The sequence below is a fragment of the Callorhinus ursinus genome, unplaced genomic scaffold, assembly GCF_003265705.2.
Source record: "Callorhinus ursinus isolate GAN/ISIS: 27379988/994484 unplaced genomic scaffold, GSC_fseal_2.0 scaffold71, whole genome shotgun sequence".
In the NCBI taxonomy this organism is placed as follows: Eukaryota; Metazoa; Chordata; class Mammalia; order Carnivora; family Otariidae; genus Callorhinus; species Callorhinus ursinus.
In genome coordinates, this window is record NW_027397133.1 from 2,489,233 (window position 1) to 2,508,678 (window position 19,446).

At 55.8% G+C, this 19,446-nt stretch overlaps 2 protein-coding genes across 2 annotated transcripts; both read right to left on the minus strand.

Annotated features, from left to right (window-relative positions):
- Nucleotides 1-1,393: 1,393 nt before the first annotated feature.
- KCNJ14 (potassium inwardly rectifying channel subfamily J member 14) lies at nucleotides 1,394-11,971 on the minus strand. Its single transcript, XM_025849780.2, has 3 exons — nucleotides 11,453-11,971; nucleotides 5,019-5,772; nucleotides 1,394-3,282 (listed from the first exon to the last, which is right to left on the minus strand). Exons 2-3 carry the CDS (start codon nucleotides 5,718-5,720, stop codon nucleotides 2,686-2,688), a joined length of 1,299 nt encoding a protein of 432 aa, XP_025705565.1. The 5' UTR covers nucleotides 5,721-5,772; nucleotides 11,453-11,971; the 3' UTR covers nucleotides 1,394-2,685.
- Nucleotides 11,972-12,115: 144 nt separating this feature from the next.
- On the minus strand, nucleotides 12,116-18,604 carry GRWD1 (glutamate rich WD repeat containing 1). Its single transcript, XM_025849760.2, has 7 exons — nucleotides 18,373-18,604; nucleotides 18,054-18,171; nucleotides 17,739-17,898; nucleotides 15,161-15,374; nucleotides 14,879-15,021; nucleotides 14,514-14,711; nucleotides 12,116-13,138 (listed from the first exon to the last, which is right to left on the minus strand). Exons 1-7 carry the CDS (start codon nucleotides 18,557-18,559, stop codon nucleotides 12,818-12,820), a joined length of 1,341 nt encoding a protein of 446 aa, XP_025705545.1. The 5' UTR covers nucleotides 18,560-18,604; the 3' UTR covers nucleotides 12,116-12,817.
- Between the last annotated feature and the right edge of the window lie 842 nt (nucleotides 18,605-19,446).

The window sequence follows — 19,446 nt, forward strand, 5'->3', positions numbered from 1 at the left end:
AGGTCCCCGCTCTTCTTAAACTCCTCCCTCCTCTCGGAGTCTCCCCACCCTGCTCCGCCCCAGCCTCTCATTTCCATCCCTTGCGGAAAAAGCAAGCGCCGGCCCGCTGGCCGGGATGGAGTACCTGGGCATCCCTGTCATGGGCGGGTCCCTAACTGGGTCTCAGGTGGTGTCTGGGCCTTGTCCTCATTTGCTGTCCCTGGGCGAGGCGGGTGGGGGACAGACTCAGGGCCAGGACCTGGTTAAGCTGACAGATTAGACACGGAGCCTCTTAATCCCCTCCCTGACCTTTACGAGCGGCCCAGGCCTTGTCCTTACCAGTGGGAAGCTAGGCTGTACCAGCTTTGCCCCACTCTCTTTCTTTCCAAACAGAACCCTCTTCCTGTCCCTTCATCCGCAACTTAACATCCTTCTCCATGTGTTTCCATTACCCCCGTCCCTACCCCGGGACACCTGCACTGGGAGAACAACTAGCTAATTAATCCCATCCGGTTATTAAGTGGGGATTTTGAAGGATAAAGGGAGGTAGGGAAGCCAGATGCGGGGACCTGGGTTGCTGCTGCCCTGGGGCAAGCTAATGGGCAATGTCAGTGCCTGCCCGCAGTCCTGGGACACAGGTGGGAATGTGTCCTCCTCCCTGGCACTGGCTCCTTCTGCAGTTGGCTCCCAGCCTGCTGGGCACTTAGTTAGATAGCAGTATGGTGGGGGTTGGAGGACAGGCGTGACAGACCATGCCCCAGAAGCACACTCACAGACACATCACCCAGGGGCTCCCACTGATTTAATCTGGGGCACAATTCTCCCGCTGAACACATACTTTCACCTGACATTCAGAGCTACGTTTTCCTTTCCCGGCCCCCTAAGCTGGACCGGTGCGGGGTGGGGGTGGGGGTGGGAGTGGGGGTGGGGATTCTAGCCCTTAGCCACAGCCCACACTACCCCTTGCCTGCCATGTTGTTCACACATCCAAGTTCACAGCTGGCCTCCGAGAGTGTCTCCCGTCCCAGCTGCCCCTGGAAGGCCATGCATTCCAGCACCAGGGAGAGCTGGGAAATCTATAGGACCCTCACCCCCACCCCCAGCTCTCCTCTTCACAGTGAAGCGAGGAATCATCCTAGTGGCAGGGTCCTTGGAGAACTTCAAGTTTCCAGTGCCCCATTTTTACAGATGGGGAAATTGAGGGAAGAAGGAGGGGAAAGATATGCCCAAAACCACGCAGTAATTTGCGGCAGAGTTGGGATTCAGAGCAAAGCTTCCTGGATCCTCGTAAATGACTCTATTCCAATTAGCTCAAGCTCAGTTTCTAACCCTTTTGTATGAACCACAGGAAAATATAGATAGATATCTGTATTTATATCATATATATATATAATACACATATGTATAACATCTTTAAGAAAGAGACACATTGCTAGGTGTAGGATTCCAGAGCATCATAGACTCATCAGCCTTGGGCCTCTCCTTCCCTTGCCCAACAACCAGCCCTGTTATCCACAGGGTCTTGCGTGGGCCCTCCCTTTCTAGGTCAGCCCAGAAATGCTGTCGATCAAGTCCCAAGTCCACCTCCCTAGAACTGCCAAGTTCTAGGAGCTGATTAGACTTCCCAGGTTTTAATAATGGACAACCCTTGATCCCTGGAGCCTTGATTCCTTTTGGCATTACAGAACCACAAAGAATCATCGAGATTCTCAACTCCATTGGGCAAACCGGAACCGGCAAATCTAAGCCATCTAGCATCTCCACTCCTTCCTTGACTCTGTGATCAATCTAGAGCCACAGAATCCTGATTCCTTTGGACATTCTAGAATGGCACTTAAAAAAAAATAACAAAAAACAAACCCCATGGATCATAAGGAAGTATTGATTATCCCTTTGGTTTGATGTTCTACAGCCAGTGGTCTGGAGGTATCTAATATCAAGAACTCCCAAGCTGTCACTGTCGCCCTTCCAGACCCACAGACACTCTTCTGTTTTGTGCATTCTAGAAACATGACTATTTCATTTCCTCAGTAGCTCAACACTCTAGCTTCAATGTGTTCTAGAATCACCAGTGCTTGCCTCTGTGGTCAATCTAGATTCACAGAATCTTAACTCTTGGGTCTTCTGGAACCACAAGGTCTTTTCTTGACCTGCAGTCAACAATCTTTGTCATTGGTTAATAAAGATAGTCTTGAATTCTTGGGGCATTCCATAACCCTCCCTCCTTACGTGGTCTAGAAAAAAATGATTTGCTACTTGGTTAGCTGAGTCGAGAAGCAACAGTCCCTTGAATCTTAGCTCAACCCAGACCTGCAAACTCTTAATCTCTGTTGCTGTCCCTGGAGACAGTATATACCACTGATTCCTAACCCTGCTCGACAAACCCACCCAGCCACGTTAGAGGAATCTAGAACCACCAGTCCTTGCCTCTTGGGTGGTCCAGAATTCTGGATCCCTCAGCTCTGGGGAGACTCAGGAATCAGGCTGATAAAGGGGTCTTGGGAGGGAGCATGGACCGCAGAGGAATTAAGATCCAGTGTGTCTGTGGTGGGTCCACTAGGCATGGCAGAACTTCACCAGCTAATAATTTACCCAGCAGGCCTGTCGGGCTTGGGAAACGCCTGCCCCCATCCCAGGAGAGGGCCCTAACTCTCCATCTTGCTATCTCTGGGAAGGGGGTCCAAATAGGGAGACACCAGCTGGGCGTCATGGGGGCAGGGTCAGTGCCAGGGTTGGTGTGAGTACTTGGGGGCTCGCAGCCCCATCTTCTGCCTCCACCCCATCTCCCTCCTTGGCCTCCTCTTCCTCCTCTTCCTCCTGGCAGCAGCTCAGTGCAAGTTCATTCTCATAACAAAATGCAGCCAGAGAGCCAGGGAAACTAGACTTGGGGCTGTGGGAAGCCCGCTCTGCCTGTTCGTCCAACTCCTTGGCGCTGCAGACCGGTGTCCCTGGGACCTCATAAGTGCGGTGGAAGTGGCGATAGTCAACCTCGTACTGGGAGCCACGCTGGAAGAGGACTGGCTCAAAACGATGGCCCCAGAGCAGCTCACCAGGGAGGTAGGAGGAGCGGCACTGTGTGGTCATGGCCGTGGCCTCCACCATGCCTTCGAGAATGACCACCAGCTCAAAGTCAGCTCGGGCCAGCTCAGCACGTCCTAGTTCATACAGAGGACTGGCAGAGTCGATCTCGTGCACGATGGTGATGGGAGACACAAGGAAGATTCGATCGGTGCCACCATCAAAGCCCACGTCCACATCCTGATGATCCAGTGGTATGTACTCACCCTCCGGGGTCACACGAGGCTGCAGCAAGAGGGGAGGGGCCAACGACAGCCGGCAGGGAGCACAGAGATGGATGGAGACAGAGATGACGAGATAAAGGAACGGAGATGCCAAAGAAGGGGAGAGCAGAAACAGGCAGGGGTGGTGTGGTGAGAACATGGACCCAGAGAGGGGAATGGAGGCCCAGAGAGAGGAGCACGGAGGTCCAGAGAAAGGGGGGGACAGAACCAGAGATACAGAGACTCAAAGGGTTTGGGGATAGAAATGCAAGAGAGAAAAAGAGAGGGGACAGAGGGGCAGAATGATATTGGTATCGAGTCACAGAAATCAGCAAAGCAGGGACGAAGTTAAAGAGACAACAGAAGGTAGGAGTAATGTCCAAGCAGCAATTGGAGAAGGAAGAGAGGCACAGAAGAATGGTTTTCAATATATGGCCACTGAGCTATAAATAAGGATGACAACCTAGGTCCCACACTCCGCATTCTACCACAGCCTCAGGCTAGCCCCTGGCTTATCTATCCCCCAACCCAACTACAAGCCCCTCTGTCCCATTGTACGTGTGTGTGTGTGTGCGTGTGTGAGTGTAGGTGTGTATGTGTGTGTGGGAGGGGACAATGCGGTCCTCAGGCCAGGTATTGGTAGTTTCCCCCCACCTCCCCCCATTGGTTTTCCATGCCCAACCTTCCAAACCATGTCAGCGCCCCCACAGACTTCTGGGAGAGAGAGTATCTCTCCCTCTCATGAATCTAGGAGCCCCCAGATGCTGCTGGGAGTTGTAGTTCTCACCACCATTCTCACCAAAGTCCAAACTCACCCAGGGTTCTTAAGTGTCTTTACTTGGGCCAGGACAACTACTGCCCTAGAATTTGGGCCGTTTTACAATTCTAGAGAAACACGAGGGCGCCTCCCTCAGGGCACCAGAGGGAGCTGCTACGCCAGGCGCCAATGGGGGTCCTAGCTGTTTTGTTGTTTGTTTGTTTGTTTGTTTGTTTGTTTGTTTTGGCGGTAAGGTACAATTCAAGGGTGTTTTTCGGCCCTGTACTCCCCTGAGCAGGAGGCTGGTGGGGCCAACTGGGCCACTGATACGGGGAATGAAGTCTCCCGCAAATGCTGCAGGACCCCGTGCCCAGAGGCCACGGAGAATTGCGTTCCACAGCTCTTCTGCAGATGTGACCTGCACCCCATCCTTGGGCCTACATCTCCCACAACCCCAAAGGGGCCTGGCCTCAAGTCACAGGCCACTCTCGGTACCGCTGTGTGGGCTGGTAACTGACAACCCGAGCCATGGTTTACACCACCCACAAACTGCATCATTGGCTCAGACCATCCCTTGGGGATACTTTCCCTGCCCACAGAGGCTTCTGGGAATTGTAGTTTAGAGCCTTTACACGACAGATGCGGCCTTCTCAGGTCTAGATATCCCACAACCCCACTGGGGCCCCGTCCTCAAGCCACAGGAACCTCTTTATGTCTCAAGATCTGTTTCAAGCCAAGGTCTCCAGTTAGCACTGGTCACAGACAGCTCTCTTGGGTTTCCATCTCCTACAACTGATCCAGGAAGGAGCCTCAGTCCACAAAGGGGGGAAGGGGCGACAGGGTTCCCTGCCCGCGAGACTGCTGGGAATTGTAGTCCACGCGCCGGCCAGGCCCGCCGCACACCCCACCCTCAGGCCTACGTCTCCCACCATTCCCCCCCCCCCCGCGACGGGTCCCTCCCTCCTGCCCCGGCCGGGCCTTTCCAGACCGGCGGCCCGCACCTGCAGCAACTGAGCCCGCACGTGGGCCTCGACCAGGTGGCTGCGGCGGAGGTTGCCGACGCGCCACATGAGGCAGAGGCGGCGATCGCGCAGCGCCACGACGGCGTTCTCGCTGAACACGAGCGTCTCGTTGCGCTTCTTGGGCTTGGCCATCTTGGCCATGATGGCGCCCACGACGAAGGCGTCGAGCACGCAGCCGGCGATGCACTGCAGCACCACGGCGGCCACGGCGGCCGGGCACTCCTCGGTGACGCTGCGCACGCCATAGCCGATGGACGTCTGCGTCTCGAGCGCGAAGAGGAAGGCGGCCAGGAAGCTGGCCACCTGCGAGAAGCAGGGCGCCGGCGGCGGCGGCGCGGCCAGGTCGCCGTGCAGCGAGGCGATGAGCCAGAAGGCCAGGCCGAAGAGCAGCCAGGAGGCGAGGAAGGAGCAGGAGAAGAGCAGGCACATCCAGCGCCAGCGCACGTCCACGCACGTGGTGAACAGGTCGCTCAGGTAGCGCGCGCCCTGGCCGCCCAGGTTCACGAAGCGCACGTTGCAGTGCCCGTCCTTCTTGACGAAGCGCCCGCGGCGCCGCCCCGCCGGGGACGGCGCCCACCCGTTGCGGCACAGCCCCGGCCCGGCCTCCTCTTCATCGCCGGCGCGGCCCTCCCCTGGCTCCAGGGCGCCGCTAAGGCGGCGCAGGGCCCTGGCCAGGCCCATTGGGCGGGGGCACCCCCTCCACTTGGCCTAGTGGGGGGCGGGCGCCCCGAACCTGCGGAGACGAGAGACAGGCAGCAACGTCAGGGGTGCCGGGAACGGTGGGCTCCTCAGCCAGGCGTGCTCCCTGGGCCGCGGTGGACTCCTCTGGCAAATGGGCGGCGTATTACTCACCCTGAAAGTCGGAACAGTGCGGCATCGAGGACAAGGATATTATATAGGAGATGCTTGAATAGCAACGAAGTCATAGCCGTGATAATATTGTAGCACGCACCACAGTAATTAGAGCAGACATGCGCGCAGCGCCAGACACGGTTGTGAGCACTTTACAGGAATTTACATATTTGAGCCCAACACCGTTATTGTCCCCATCTTATAGATGAGAAAACGCAGGCACAAAATGTTTAACTTGCCCAAGGTCAGAGTTGAGTAAACTAGGATTTGAGTGCCACCAATCCAGAGTCCATAGAGTGGTGACTGTTTCTCAACTTGGAATCCGCACGGAGAGATGAACCTAGGCCATCTATGGCTCCAAAACAGGCTCAGAAAGCAGAAGCAACAGAGGAAAAATGGTGGATGAATTGAACTTCATTAAAATTAAAGACTTTTGGGGCGCCTGGGTGCCTCAGTCGTTAAGCGTCTGCCTTTGGCTCAGGTCATGATCCCAGGGTCCTGGGATCGAGCCCGGCATCGGGCTCCCTGCTCGGCGGGAAGCCTGCTTCTCCCTCTCCCACTCCCCCTGCTTGTGTTCCCTCTCTCGCTGTATCTCTCTCTCTCTCTCTGTGTCAAAATAAATAAATAAAATCTTAAAAAAAAAAAAATTAAAGACTTTTGAAGGGCACCTGGCTGGCTCAGTCCCTGGAGCATGCGATTCTTGGGGTTGAGTTCAAGCCCCGTATGGCATGTAGAGATTGCTTAAAAATAAAATCTTTAAAAGGAAAAAAACTTTTGGGCTTCAAAGGACACTATCAAGAAAGTGAAAAGACAACCCACCAATGGGAGAAATTGTTTGTAAATCATGTATGTAAGAAGTTTTTATCTAAAATATCTAAACGGGCGCCTGGATGGCTCAGTTGGTTAAGCGTCTGCCTTCAGCTCAGGTCCTGGGATGGAGGCCCACATCCAGAGTCCCTGCTCAGTGGGGAGTCTGCTTCTGCTTCTCCCTCTCCCTCTGCCTCTGCCCCCCACTCGTGCCCGCTCGCTCTCTCAAATAAAAATTTTAAAATCTTAAAAAAACAAAATATCTAAACACCCCTTAAACTCAATAATAAAGACACCACAATTTAAAAAGAGGCAAAGGAGGGGCAACTGGTGGCTCAGTTGGTTAAGCATCCAACTCTTGGTTTCAGCTCAGGTTGTGATCTTGGGTCTTGAGATTGAGCCTTGCGTCAGGCTCTGCGCTCAGTGCGGAGTCTGCTTAAGATGCTCTCTCTCTATCTCTGTCCCTCCCTCCTGTGCTCTCCCTCTCAAATCAACCAATCTTTTTAAAAAATACGCAAAGGATCCGAGGAGACCTTTCTCTAAGAAAAATATACAAGTAGCCAATAAGATAAGCTCATAAAGCTCATATACAAGATAAGCTCATAAAGCACCTAAAAAGATGCTCAATGTCAGCCATCAGGGAAATGCAAATCGAAACCATGAGACGCTATTTTCCATCCACTTGGGAAGATAACCTGTGTTGACAAGGATGTGGAGAAGTTGGCACCCTCATGCACCACTTACTGGTGGAATGTAAAATGGTGCAGATGCTGGGAAAAACAGTCTGGCAGTTCCTTAAGTGGTTAAACATAGCTACCCTATGACCCAGCAATTCCACTTCTAGGTACGCCCCCCCCCCCCCAGGACAAAACAAACGTCCACACAAACCACTGGTACACAAATAAATGTTCATGACAGTGTTATTCGAGATAGCCAACAGATGGAACCAACCCAAATAGCCATCAGTTGTTGAATGAATAACTAAATGTGATATATCCACACAGTGACGTGCTACCCAGCAAGAAAACAAAGCGCTGACATGCTACAACATGGATGAACCTTGAATTCTTTTTTTTTTTTTAAGATTTATTTATTTGAGAGAGTGAGAATGAGAGAGAGAGAGCACATGAGAGCGGGGAGGGTCAGAGGGAGAAGCAGACTCCCCGCCGAGCAGGGAGCCCGATGTGGGACTCGATCCCGGGACTCCGGGATCATGACCTGAGCCGAAGGCAGTCGCTTAACCAACTGAGCCACCCAGGCGCCCCTGGATGAACCTTGAAAAGATCGTGCTAAGTGAAGGAAGCCCGATACAGAAGACCACATATTGGGGAACCTGGGTGACACAGTCGGTTAAGCATCTGACTCTCGGTTTTGGCTCAGGTCTGATCTCGGGGTCGTGAGAGTGAGCCCCGGATTGGGCTCACTGAGGATGGCGTCTACTTAAGACTCTCCCTCTCCCCCACCTCTCTCAAATAAGTAAGTCTTGGGGCGCCTGGGTGGCTCAGTTGTTAAGCGTCTGCCTTCGGCTCAGGTCATGATCCCAGGGTGCTGGGATCAGGCCCCGCTTTGGGCTCCCTGCTTGGCAGGAAGCCTGCTTCTCCCTCTCCCCCTGGTTGTGTTCCCTCTCTCGCTGTATCTCTCTCTGTCAAATAAATAAAATCTTTAAAAAAAATCTTAAAAAAAAATAGGACCACATATTGTATACTTTCATTTATATGCCCAGATGGGCAAATCTGTACACTGAGAAAGGAGACCAGTGGTACCTAGGGCTGGGGAGGTGGGGGGATTGGGGAGCGATAGCCAGAGGACACAGGTCTTCCTGTTGGGGTGATGAAAATGTTCGAAAATTGATTGTAGTGATGGTGGTACAACTCCATGAAAATACTAAAAAACACTGAATTGTGGGTGCCTGGATGGCTCAGTTGGTTAAGCGACTGCCTTCGGCTCAGGTCATGATCCTGGAGTCCCGGGATCGAGTCCCGCATCGGGCTCCCTGCTCAGCGGGAAGCCTGCTTCTCCCTCTGACCTTCTTCCCTCTCGTGCTCTCTCTCTCTACCATTCTCGCTCTCAATAAATAAATAAAAATCTTTATTAAAAAAATAAAAAACACTGAATTGTATACTTGTGCAGGTTGTATTTTATCTGAAATATATATATATATATTTTTTTCAAATTTTAAGTTATCTCTACACCCAACATGGGGCTCGAACTCCTGACCTCGAGATCAAGAGTCGCATGCTCCAATGACTGAGCCAGCTAGGCGCCCTTTTTTAAAATCCTATTTTAACGAATAGTTACAGAACCACCACCACCACCAAAACAAAACAAAGCAAAACAAAATCCCAAGCTCAGCCCTGACCCTCAGATCTTAGGCAAATCTAAGTAGTTTCTTCAACTGTAAAATGGGGGAAATTGGACTTCAAGGTCAGGAAGAGTCTCCCAGTCATCTAGATCAAGGGCCCAGTCCTGGCTCAGTGGCTGACCCGCTATGTGCCCTGGGACCACTGGCTTCCTTTTCTGGAAGGAAAGGAAGAGCCTTTGGAAAGAGCCTGGGTTTTTGAATCAGGCAGTTCTGGGTTGAATCCGAGCTCTGTCACTTCCTAACTGTAGGACTGGTGGCAAGTCCCATCCCCGCCTGAGCCTCAGCTCCCTCCTCTGGGAAGTAGAATCTCGGCTGCTCAACAGGGTGGAGAAGAGAGGAAGGAAAGCATAGGGCGTGGACCCAGGGACTTCATAACCCCCCACCCCCGCAGCTGCGGAGGCGGCTAGAGTTTAGACATGTGGCAGTCAGTCCCACCAGTATCTACCAAGCACCCATGTACTGTGTAGCCCCTGCACCAAGCTCTGGGATCCCCATGGGCTTCTTGGCAGGGCCAGGGGTGCTCAAACTGAGAGGGCTGTTAGTCAATGTTCAGTTCAGCATCAGTGGGTCCCCGCGTTACCCTCCCCCACTCACTGAGCTCTGCACCTGGACAGCTTTGCCGTGTTGCATTCTAAGGACGCAGTTGCAGCTCAGGTCAGAGTGGACTGGGCCTGGCCGTGTTGAGCATCGATGCCGTGCCCCAACCTTGGCTCTTCTCTCACCCTCAACCACCCTGGGATTTGGCAGATCATTCTTCCAGAAAGGGGTTAACTGAGGCTAATGGCTGAAGGGTCCAGGTTTGAATCCAGGCTCTGTATTTGCATTTGCAACCCTCTCCTCCCCAGAAGTCCCCACCACGCGCTGGTCCCATCAGGAGCCACCGACAGGGTAGGGGAGGTGGTCCGCAGGCTGGGTCCTTCCATACCCGCTCACCCAATCTCTAACCACAACCCTGGGATGCGTGGGGTGGGGGGCTTTGTTTTTCACAGAAAAGCAAACTGAGGCACTGAGGTCCGTTCTTTGTCTCAGGCTCCCGTCCAGGTTTCTCAGGTGCCAGAGCCTGATCAATGACCCACGGACCTTATCAGGGCTCCTGAGCACCCTCTACGTCCTGGGCCTTGTATGGGCTCAGGGGATGCCTGCAGCCCACCCACTGGACTCCATGAGACCCCACTGCTCACCTCACCTTGACTGTCCAGGACGCTGGGAGGTCATCACTGCCCCACTTCACATGTTGGGGAGCAGGCTCGGAGACCTGGCCAGACCCACGCAGTGCTGAGGTTGGGGTGCTGGTTTGGGTCCTGAGCCTTTCCAATGCAGGCCTCTGCCTCATCAATCCCCCCACCTCAGCCCTGTGAGGCGGAAATGGCCGTGTCCCCTTCACAGAGTTGATGGGGGCCTTCACCTCCAGAGGGCCCTGTCTGCATCCAACATGGCCCAGCTCACAGAGGGTGGATGGGACATGGCTTCAAGGCCTCCCCCGCCCCCCGCCCCGCCCCTGCGAAGGCAGGAGGGAAAAGGATCCAGAGTCTCAAGTCCTCCCCCTGACCTGCCAGAGCAGCTTAATGTTTCCATATAAAGGAGACACGGGGCTTAAGGTGTATCAACTTGGTGTCAAAGTCACTGTCTAATCTGAGGCCAAGAAGCTCCACCCCCAGGCCCCAACCTCCCTCCCCCTCAAAAAGGAGCACTTTCACGCTTCCGGAGACCCTGGGTGTCACCCCCGCCCCTGCTTTTCCCCCACCTACCAACAGGGTCTGGACAGCAGGTTGAAGGGCAGAGATCGACAGAGCGGGGGGCTAGGGTGTGAGGGGACAGAGGCTCAGAGTGCACAGGAAGGGTTCTGAGATGGGGAACCTAGAGAGAGGGAAAGACCCCGCGCGGGGTACAGGGACCCAGAGGGAGGCGAACAGAGACCAGGTGGTGGTGGGACGCATAGAGACTGGGGGCGGGGGTGTCAGAGACCTAGAGAGAGGGGACAGAGACACAGTGGGAGTGGACAGAGGGCGGGAGGGGACAGGAGAGACAGGCCGACTAGGAAAAGTTGGGAAGGGGAGATGATGTGTCAGGAAACGGGACAGGGAGCTGGAGTTGTGGCCAGAGACGGGAGAGAGAGGCTCGCGATGACAGGGACAAGGGGGCAGAAGGCAGATGGAGACGGGGTCAGAGACGGAGTCACCCAAACAGGGGGACAGGTTGTTCAGGGGCTGGACTTGGTCACCGAGGCTGAGGACCTTCCTGGGGGGGGGGGGGGGGGAACAGTGAGGCTGGGGAACGTGGGGCAGAGGAGCCCAAGCAAGGAGGGTGCAGGGTAGGGGGGTGGGGGGAGGTGGCACAGTTTCAGCCCAGGAGCGCCCCCCCCCACCCGGGGTCTCTGTATGGAGGCACATACCTGGTGGGGCAGCCCACCCCCATGCCCTCCGCTGGGGGATCCTCTGCTAGGGCCACGGGGAGGCCTCTGTGGGTGCTGAGGGGCAGTGATGCGTCCTGGGCCCCGGGGGCCTTGTGCCGGGCGCCCGACCTCTGTGTCCACAGGCGGATCAGAGGCCTGGCCGAGGGGGGGCAGGGGGCGGGGCCAGCTCCGAGCCGCAGCGGGGGAGCCAGGGAGGACGGCCAGGCAGGGCGGCTGGGCCGCAGCCCAAGCAGGCTGGGGAGGAGATGCGGTGGCAGACACCGAAGGGGGAGGGGGCAGGGAGACACGGGAAGGTGGGGACACCGATGAGGAAACAAAGAGATAAAGGGACAGAGGTGGAAGGACAGAGAAATGGGGGGAGCGTCCCTGGTTCCTTCTGAGATGAAGCCTTAAAAAGTCGGGGGACACGGGTGAGCTAACCCCTCCGGAGACCGGGACTGAGTTCCACATGGAATAAAATTGGGGGCAGGTGGGTCTGAACAGCACCTGATGGGGGCGGAGAGAACACACGAAGCAGGGATTCCCAGTGGCCTCTCCCAGCTCGGTGGCCTCGGAACGGCCGGGGTGGGGGCCCGGGTCCCGCGTCCTCCTCCCGTTTCTTCACAGGGAAGCGGCCAGCAGATGAGTCCCACACACATCAGGCCTCCTTCTGGTTCTTTACTGCCTCACGAGCCCCGGACCTTCCTACCTGCACAGCACCTGCCCTGGATGCAGGACGGAGGGGAGGAAGACCCCCGCAGCCCCCCAGAGGGGAGTCCAGGCCAAACCCTGCTCGGCAGCAAGACAGAGGGCAAAACCAGATTGTGCTGGAGGAGCCCACCCCTCAACTGCGGCCCACCCACTGTAAAGTGCTCGAGTTCCCTGGGCGGGGGGCGGGGCGGGGCGACCAGAGGCCACCACTGGGTCCTGGGATGGAGAGGTCAGAGGGTCAAGCCAGGTGCCAGAGCGCACAAAACATCCACAGTGACACCGGCCACACCAGGCCCACCTGGGAAACAGGCCAGCAGGTCCTCAAACACGTGGGGGGAGGGCGGGCAGCCAGGGCCAAACCAGGTCTTTCCGCGGGAGGGGTCCCCGGCGCCAATCGGAGCCCTGTGTTTGGAGGGCTCCCTGGACTGAACCAAGTAGCTCTACAGTCATGGGTCAAACCAGATCGGTTTGGCAAGAGGGGTCGTGGGACCAAATCAAGTCCTTTCAAAGAACAAAATGTCAAACATTCCATCACGGCGGCTGAAGGGCCAAGTCCTTCTATCGGAGGAGGGCTGGTCAGCTGACCTGAAGGAGTCCCTCCCGGCGGAACCAACGCCAACCTCGGTGGCTGTGGGAAAGGCCAGGCGGGGCTGGTCAGACGCTGATGGTGCGAAAGACGGTGAAGCCCGACAGGGCGGTGCTGACGAGGAGCCCGGGGCACTGTGGATGCCAGTGCAGCTCCTTCAGGTCTGTCTCGCCCTGGTGCACAAACAGGAGCTGCTGGGGGAGGTCCGCCAGCCCGGGGTCGGCGGTCTCTGCGTCGCCTGCCTCGGGGTCGCGCTCCACGGCCAGGTCCCACTGTGTGATCTGGTTGTCCGCACCCGAGGCCGCGAAGACCCCGCTATCCTGGGGATGCCACTCGACCGAGGTCACGGGGGCCACGTGCTGCTTGAAGGTGGCCACCGGGGAGCCAGACTACGGGAAGAAGGGAGTCCGGGGCTCTGAGCACCTCAGCCTGAGTCCCTGAGGTGACCCAAGCCGAGCCCTCGCCACTCTCCGGCCGTTGGGTTCCACCAGGGCGCCACCCCTGAGGCCCCCACAGGCCCATGTTCTCTGAAGGGGACAGACAGCCAGGTACAACTGGTGATATGGGGCCTAACGTCCTAGGGCGTGCTGGGAACCGTGTGGTTTCACCTGCAAAGAAGCCCCTTCCGGCTCCAGGTCACAAAATCCCCACCGCTGGTCCTCCCCGGGCATGCCTCAGTTTCCCTTCCTATAAAAAGGGGTGGTTCTCGGGGCCCCAGGGTGGCTCAGCTGGCTGAGCGCCGACTCTTGGTTTCAGCTCAGGTCATCATCTCAGGGTCCTGAGATGGAGCCCCACATCGGGCTCCACACTTAGCTGAGAGTCTGCTGTCCCTCCCTCTTCTGCCCCTCTCCCCACTCGTGCGTGTGCTCTCTCTAAATAAATAAATCTTTAAAAAAGGAGGGGGGGGTAGTTCTCAAACCTGCTGATTCTATGAAGGCCTTAAAGAGGGCAGAAGCACAGCTCCCAGGCTCCAGGGACAGCCGAGGAAAAGAAAAACGGCACTTTTACTAAAGCAAAGGTGCTACTGGGGACCGGAGCGAAGTCTCTCTGAATTGGAGACGTGGGTCCAAAGTTCCAGTGGCCAATCAACTTGGCCATGGATGCTGCCCATACGCCTGCCTTGGGCGCTGGACCCGTTTCTAGCAGTTTCCTCAGGCTGACGCCACAGAACTCATCATACCAGAGAGAAGAAAAGATTACATCGTGGGGGGCCCGGGAAGGCACAGAGCCGTATTTAACGGGGGCTTCGGCCAGAGGGATGCCAGAGTTGCAATTCCTCCTGCCCAGAGCCCCTCTTGGCTCTACGAAGTCAATTCTTGGCTGCGTGGTGACGTCACCTCTGCTCCTGTCCTGTCTGTACCTGTTTCCTCTCCTGTAATGAACGGCGTGGCTCCGATTCTCAGCTGATTCTACAAAGTTCGCTAACAAAGAGTCTGCAAGCCTGAGGTGCCTGAAGCCTCGGGCTGCAAAGCCGGCTGCCCGGCTCGCCAGCGGGTAGATGGGAGTTGGGAGTCAAGGCTGCCACTCAGCCTCTTGTCTCCTGTCCCCTCTCCAGCTGGGGGAGCGAGCAACCCTACACCAGTCACAGCCTTCCTTCCGCTGAGCCCGCTTCCTCATCTGCCCCCCAAAAGGGCTGGACCCCAACTCGACAGGCCTTCCCAGTTCTGGTACAGACAAGCACGTAAGGAGGGAAACCTGCAAATCGTAGCGGCTGCTGGGAGCAGGCATTCCCCGGGCTAGGGCAAAGTCCAGCTGGGGCAATACCTTGAACTGCCGCAGGTCCCAGATCTTGAGGGCCCCGTCGTCCCCGCCGCTGAGCAGGAAGGGTTCCTGGCGGCTCCAGCTGATCACGTTGACATCCCCGTCGTGGGCGGCGGCGGTGGTGAGCATGCAGGCCTTGCTGGGGGCAGCCCGAATGTCCCAGATGCGAATGGAGGCATCAGCTGAGCAGGAGGCGAACACCTGGACAAAGCAGAGTCTGAGTGACCCCGGGGTGCCTGCCACCTCACCCTGGAGACCAGGGATGAGTGGTGGGCTACCCTCTTTTTCAGTGTCCCCCTCACTGGGACCTAGCCCCAGGCCCCTCCTCTCCCAAGACCCTGGAGTCCAGACCCCCAGCCCTCCCTCACTGTGTCCTCAGTTGGGGACCACTGCAGGTCCTCCACAGAGCGTGTGTGGCCCACAAATGGCCGCTGGTCCACGTGCCAGGAGCCGCCGTCCGTGGGCGTCCAGAGGTGGATGTTCTTCTGACAGTCACCAGTCAGCAGGCGCCCTAGAACCAGGAGTCAGGAAACCGCCTGGGCGCGGCTGGCCACAGCTCCCTCTTCTCCCTGTACTCTTAGCCCCCGCCTCTTCCTACAGACCCCGCTCCCTCTCACCCCCAGGACCAAGTGTGCACCCCAGGGACTCACCAGACACCCGGGGGGACCAGTCCAGTGCAAAGCCCTCGCCCATGTGGCCCGCGAAGGCGAAGATGGGCTTCACACGGGCCTGCTCGTCCCGGAGGAAGGTCGCCAAGGCCTGGGGGTCATCCACCACCTGCAGAAGCCGCCGTAGTGCAAACACCTCCACCTGGCCCTTCTCTGACCATATACCAGCCACCGGCTCCTCGCCCAGCCATGACACCTGCAGGGGCAGGGAGAAGGGAAAGGGAGGTGGGAGGGACAGGAGGCTCAGGGTGGTGACCACAGCTCCCAGCATCCGTGAGAACCAGAACTGCAGCTCCTCAGAACGCCCATCGCCCCGGGCGCCTGGGTGGCTTGGTTGGTTGGGCGACTGCCTTCGGCTCAGGTCATGATCCGGGAGTCCCGGGATCGAGTCCCGCATCGGGCTCCCTGCTCGGCGGGGAGTCTGCTTCTCCCTCTGACCCTCTTCCCTCTCGTGCTATCTCTCGTTCTCTCTCTCAAATAAATTAATAAAATCTTTAAAAAAAAAAAAAAAAGAACTCCCATCGCCCCAAGGCTGGGACTCCGGCTCCCAGCAGCCTTTGTGGGGACAGAATCACAGCCTGTAAGACCAGCATGGTACCTGGGACAACCTCCCACATTGTGTAGGGGCAGCGATGTGAGTTGGAAAATGCCTTCCAGGCTCCCAGGAATGGAGGCTGTTAACTCCACCAACCCTCGGAAGGGGGTTCAGACTACCAGTCTCTGCAACCCTCTAACGTCTGCTTGCTAGGAGATCCCATTCAACCTCAAGAGCTTCCAGCAGCCCCTAGACCTGACCTCTCTCAACTCCAGACTCCTATCACACCGACTGTTCGAACATCATCGAAGCCAAGTTCCTAACTGCCATCAGCAACCACCTCCTTTCTGGGGCTCCCCGCCTGGGGACTCATTGACTTGTCTCTTCCTCCTCACACCGCGTGCTAGCTACACTCAAAATGCACCACTTCCGACCCCTCACCACCTCTGTCACCACTCCTGCTACCCCTGTCATCCTTACCCTTGAATTATGGCCTCCCCACAGGACTGTCCTTTCCCTTGCCTCCCTGCAGTCTATTCTCGATACAGCAGTCAGAGGGAATCTCTTTTTTTTTTTTATTTTTTTAAAGATTTTTATCTATTTATTTGACAGAGACAGACACAGCGAGAGCAGGAACGCAAGCAGGGGAAGCGGGAGAGGGAGAAGCAGGCTTCCCGCCGAGCAGGGAACCCGATGCGGGGCTCGATCCCAGGACCCTGGGACCATGACCTGAGCCGAAGGCAGACGCTCAACGACTGAGCCACCCGGGCGCCCAGAGGGAATCTCTTTAAAACACAAGTCAGGTCATGATCTCAGGGTGTTGGGATCAAGCCCCACACTGGACTCCGAGCTAGGCATGGAGCCTGCTTAAGATTCTCTCTCTCCCTCCCTCAAAAACAAACAAAAAAAACAACAAAAAAACAAACCCCCCTAAGTCAGATCCCATTTGTCCTCTGCTCTAAACACTCCAAGGGCTCACAATCTCTCCCCAAGTAAAAGCCAAGTCCTTAAATAGGCCTACAAGCCCCACACAACCCATCACCCCCCCCCCCCCCGCAAATGCTGTCACTCTCCCCTTCTTCCGTTTGCTCTAGTAGATGCATTGGTCTCCCTGCCTTCCCCTGAACTTCCTCAAACATGCCACATTTGTCCCAGGGCCTTTACACTTGTGTTTCCTCTGCCTATAAACCCCTTCCCGACAGAAATCTTTGGCTCATTCCCTTACTTCCTGTGGGTCTCTGTTCAAATGGCATCTTATCATAAATACTTCCCTGACAGCACTATTACAATAGCAAATTCACTCTAGGAACATCCAAATTCCCTTCCCTTACTTTTACTCTTCTCCACAACATTTGGCACCTCTGGATGCAGTTACTTAGTTTCTGCTTGTTCCCTTCCCTGCTACCATGTAAGTTTCACAAAAGCAGAGACCTTTTGCTCTCTGTTAAATCTCCAGGGCACAGAACAGTGCACGAAACATCGTAACTCTTGTCTACTGCCATACCACCCTACATGCGCCTGATCTCGTCTGATGAAAAATGGTAACCCTTGAACGGGAACACACAGCAAGGACCGTGGGCCAAGCACTGCCCCGAGTGCTGCTCATGCCTCGTTTCATTTAATTCACACATCAGCCTGCTCCGAAAGGGCTATAAGTCAGCAGCACAAAAGTGACCCCACAGCCCAGGACAGGTCTTGAGCAATAACAGAAAACACACATCTGTACACTAGAACCAGGTGCTGTCTCTAGAAACCCGAAATAACTGTGGGTTATTCCATTTCACCCTTCCGTCACCTCATCAGGCAAGTTTTGCAATTTTCACCGCTGTACTGAAGAGGAAAGAACGTAAAAAACAACCCTCTTATTTCTCCTAGCACACGGTGACAATGACGATACCTAAGACGTCTGTAAACTAATATATCAAAATTACGTGCCAGCACTTTTCTAAAAGCTGAAAGGCACGGACGAGGGGGTTAGGGGAGGCGGTCAGAGAATGTAGAGAAGGCTCCTGGGACTGTATCTACCCGGACTCGGTTGATGCCGCCATAGTGGGGCACCATAGCGAGCTCCAGCTGAGGCTTCCGCTCTTCTTCATCGTCTTCATCTTCCTCCTCCTCCTCATCGCTGCCCTCCGATGGCGGGGACTTTGTCCCATGCAGATTATGCATCCGAAGCATCATCAGTCTGGGGGAAAGTGTGGGGTGAGTGAGGCACTGGATGCCAGGATCCTTAAGAGGGAGGGAGGGGAGAAGCTGGAAACCCCGACTTCTAGGTCCTGGGGGAGGGGGAGCTGGGGGCTCAGGCTCCTGGTCCTGGATAAAACCTCAGGTCTCACTCACCTGTTGCTCTGGGCACTCTCCGCCTGGGTCCCAGCACACAGGTAAAGTGTAAGAGGAAGCTCTGTCCGGCTGTCTCCCAGGTGATCCCGGACTATGTCGAAGCTAAGACAGGGGGCTCCTGGGGAGAGAAGAAGGGGTTGGCAAATTAGGATGGGACAGAGATCTCAGCCGCCTCGCGCGTGACGTTTTCACCCGTCTTACAACACAGCCTTGTCTCTGAGTGCCTCGTAAGTTAAAGACTCAGGACCAGCCTCGCTCAGGACTCAGGATTCCGGTCCCCTCCTAACTCAGGAGCCAGGAGCCCGGTGCTCAGCCATACCAGTCTGCGCTCGGTGGTACAGCACGTAGGCCTCCTCGTCCATGACCATTTCCTCTCCTTCGCGCAGCGGCGGTCCGCGGCCGGGCAGGTAGACCTGGGCCGGGCCTTCGGTCCCTGCGTCGCTGGACTCGGCCTCCCTGGGTTCCCCGGTTTCACACGTGCGCCGCCTACCCTTGCGCGCCGCCATCTTCGAACCCTCTCACCGCGGGCGCGAGGTAAGGACGTCACTTCCGGGTTGCGTTTTCCTCCTTCGGAGATCCGCCCGACCACACGGTTGCCTTGGAAACCTCCCCAGCTCACCAATTTGAGAGGGCGGTGGCGAGAGGGTGAAGGAGAGCTAAGGTAACGGCGTCCCCGCCTAGCGACCGAGGCCTGCGGATTCGGAGACTCTACACCCTTCGCGTGACTTTGCGGCGCTTTTCTGCAGAGCAGCGGCAAGGCCTCCTGGGAGTTGTAGTTCTGTACCAGGCCAGTTTTCTCCTTCTACTGGAGGAGTTCCGAGCTCCGACTCCATCTTCCACTTTTGACTCTCATTGCTTCCTTTCCGCTACATTATTCATTTATGCAAATAAGAGTTCTTACTGGCAAGTAGACTGGGTTTTTGCTCCCCGAGGACCCATAAAGCCCGTTTCCTTTCCCCTCCTTGTTATGATGGCTTTAATTCACTTCAAAATGCTTTAGTGTAGACAGGATGATATATGTAAGTTGGTCGGTTGAATCTACCCTCTTGGGGCAGTCAGCTGCCTAACCAGGCGTTCACATTGCAGCTGTGGTCAGCGAGCACTTAATCGGAAAGTCAGCCCTCTGGAGACCACTATTAGAAGTGCTTCGGCTCTCTTTATCGCTCATCAGCACCAGAGGTTTGGCTAATTGCCATAATGAAATGCTAGAGATAGATTTTCATTGGTGAGATTAACGGCATTCAAGGTAGGTGGATTGGCTAGGATATACTAGACTCTCCCCTCGCTTGCATGAACAGGATATGAAGAATCTAGCAAGCTGCGTAGCTTGCAGCCATAGGAATGGGACCCTAGACTTAATCCTGAAATGTTTTGATCCTGGATCTTTGTTGAG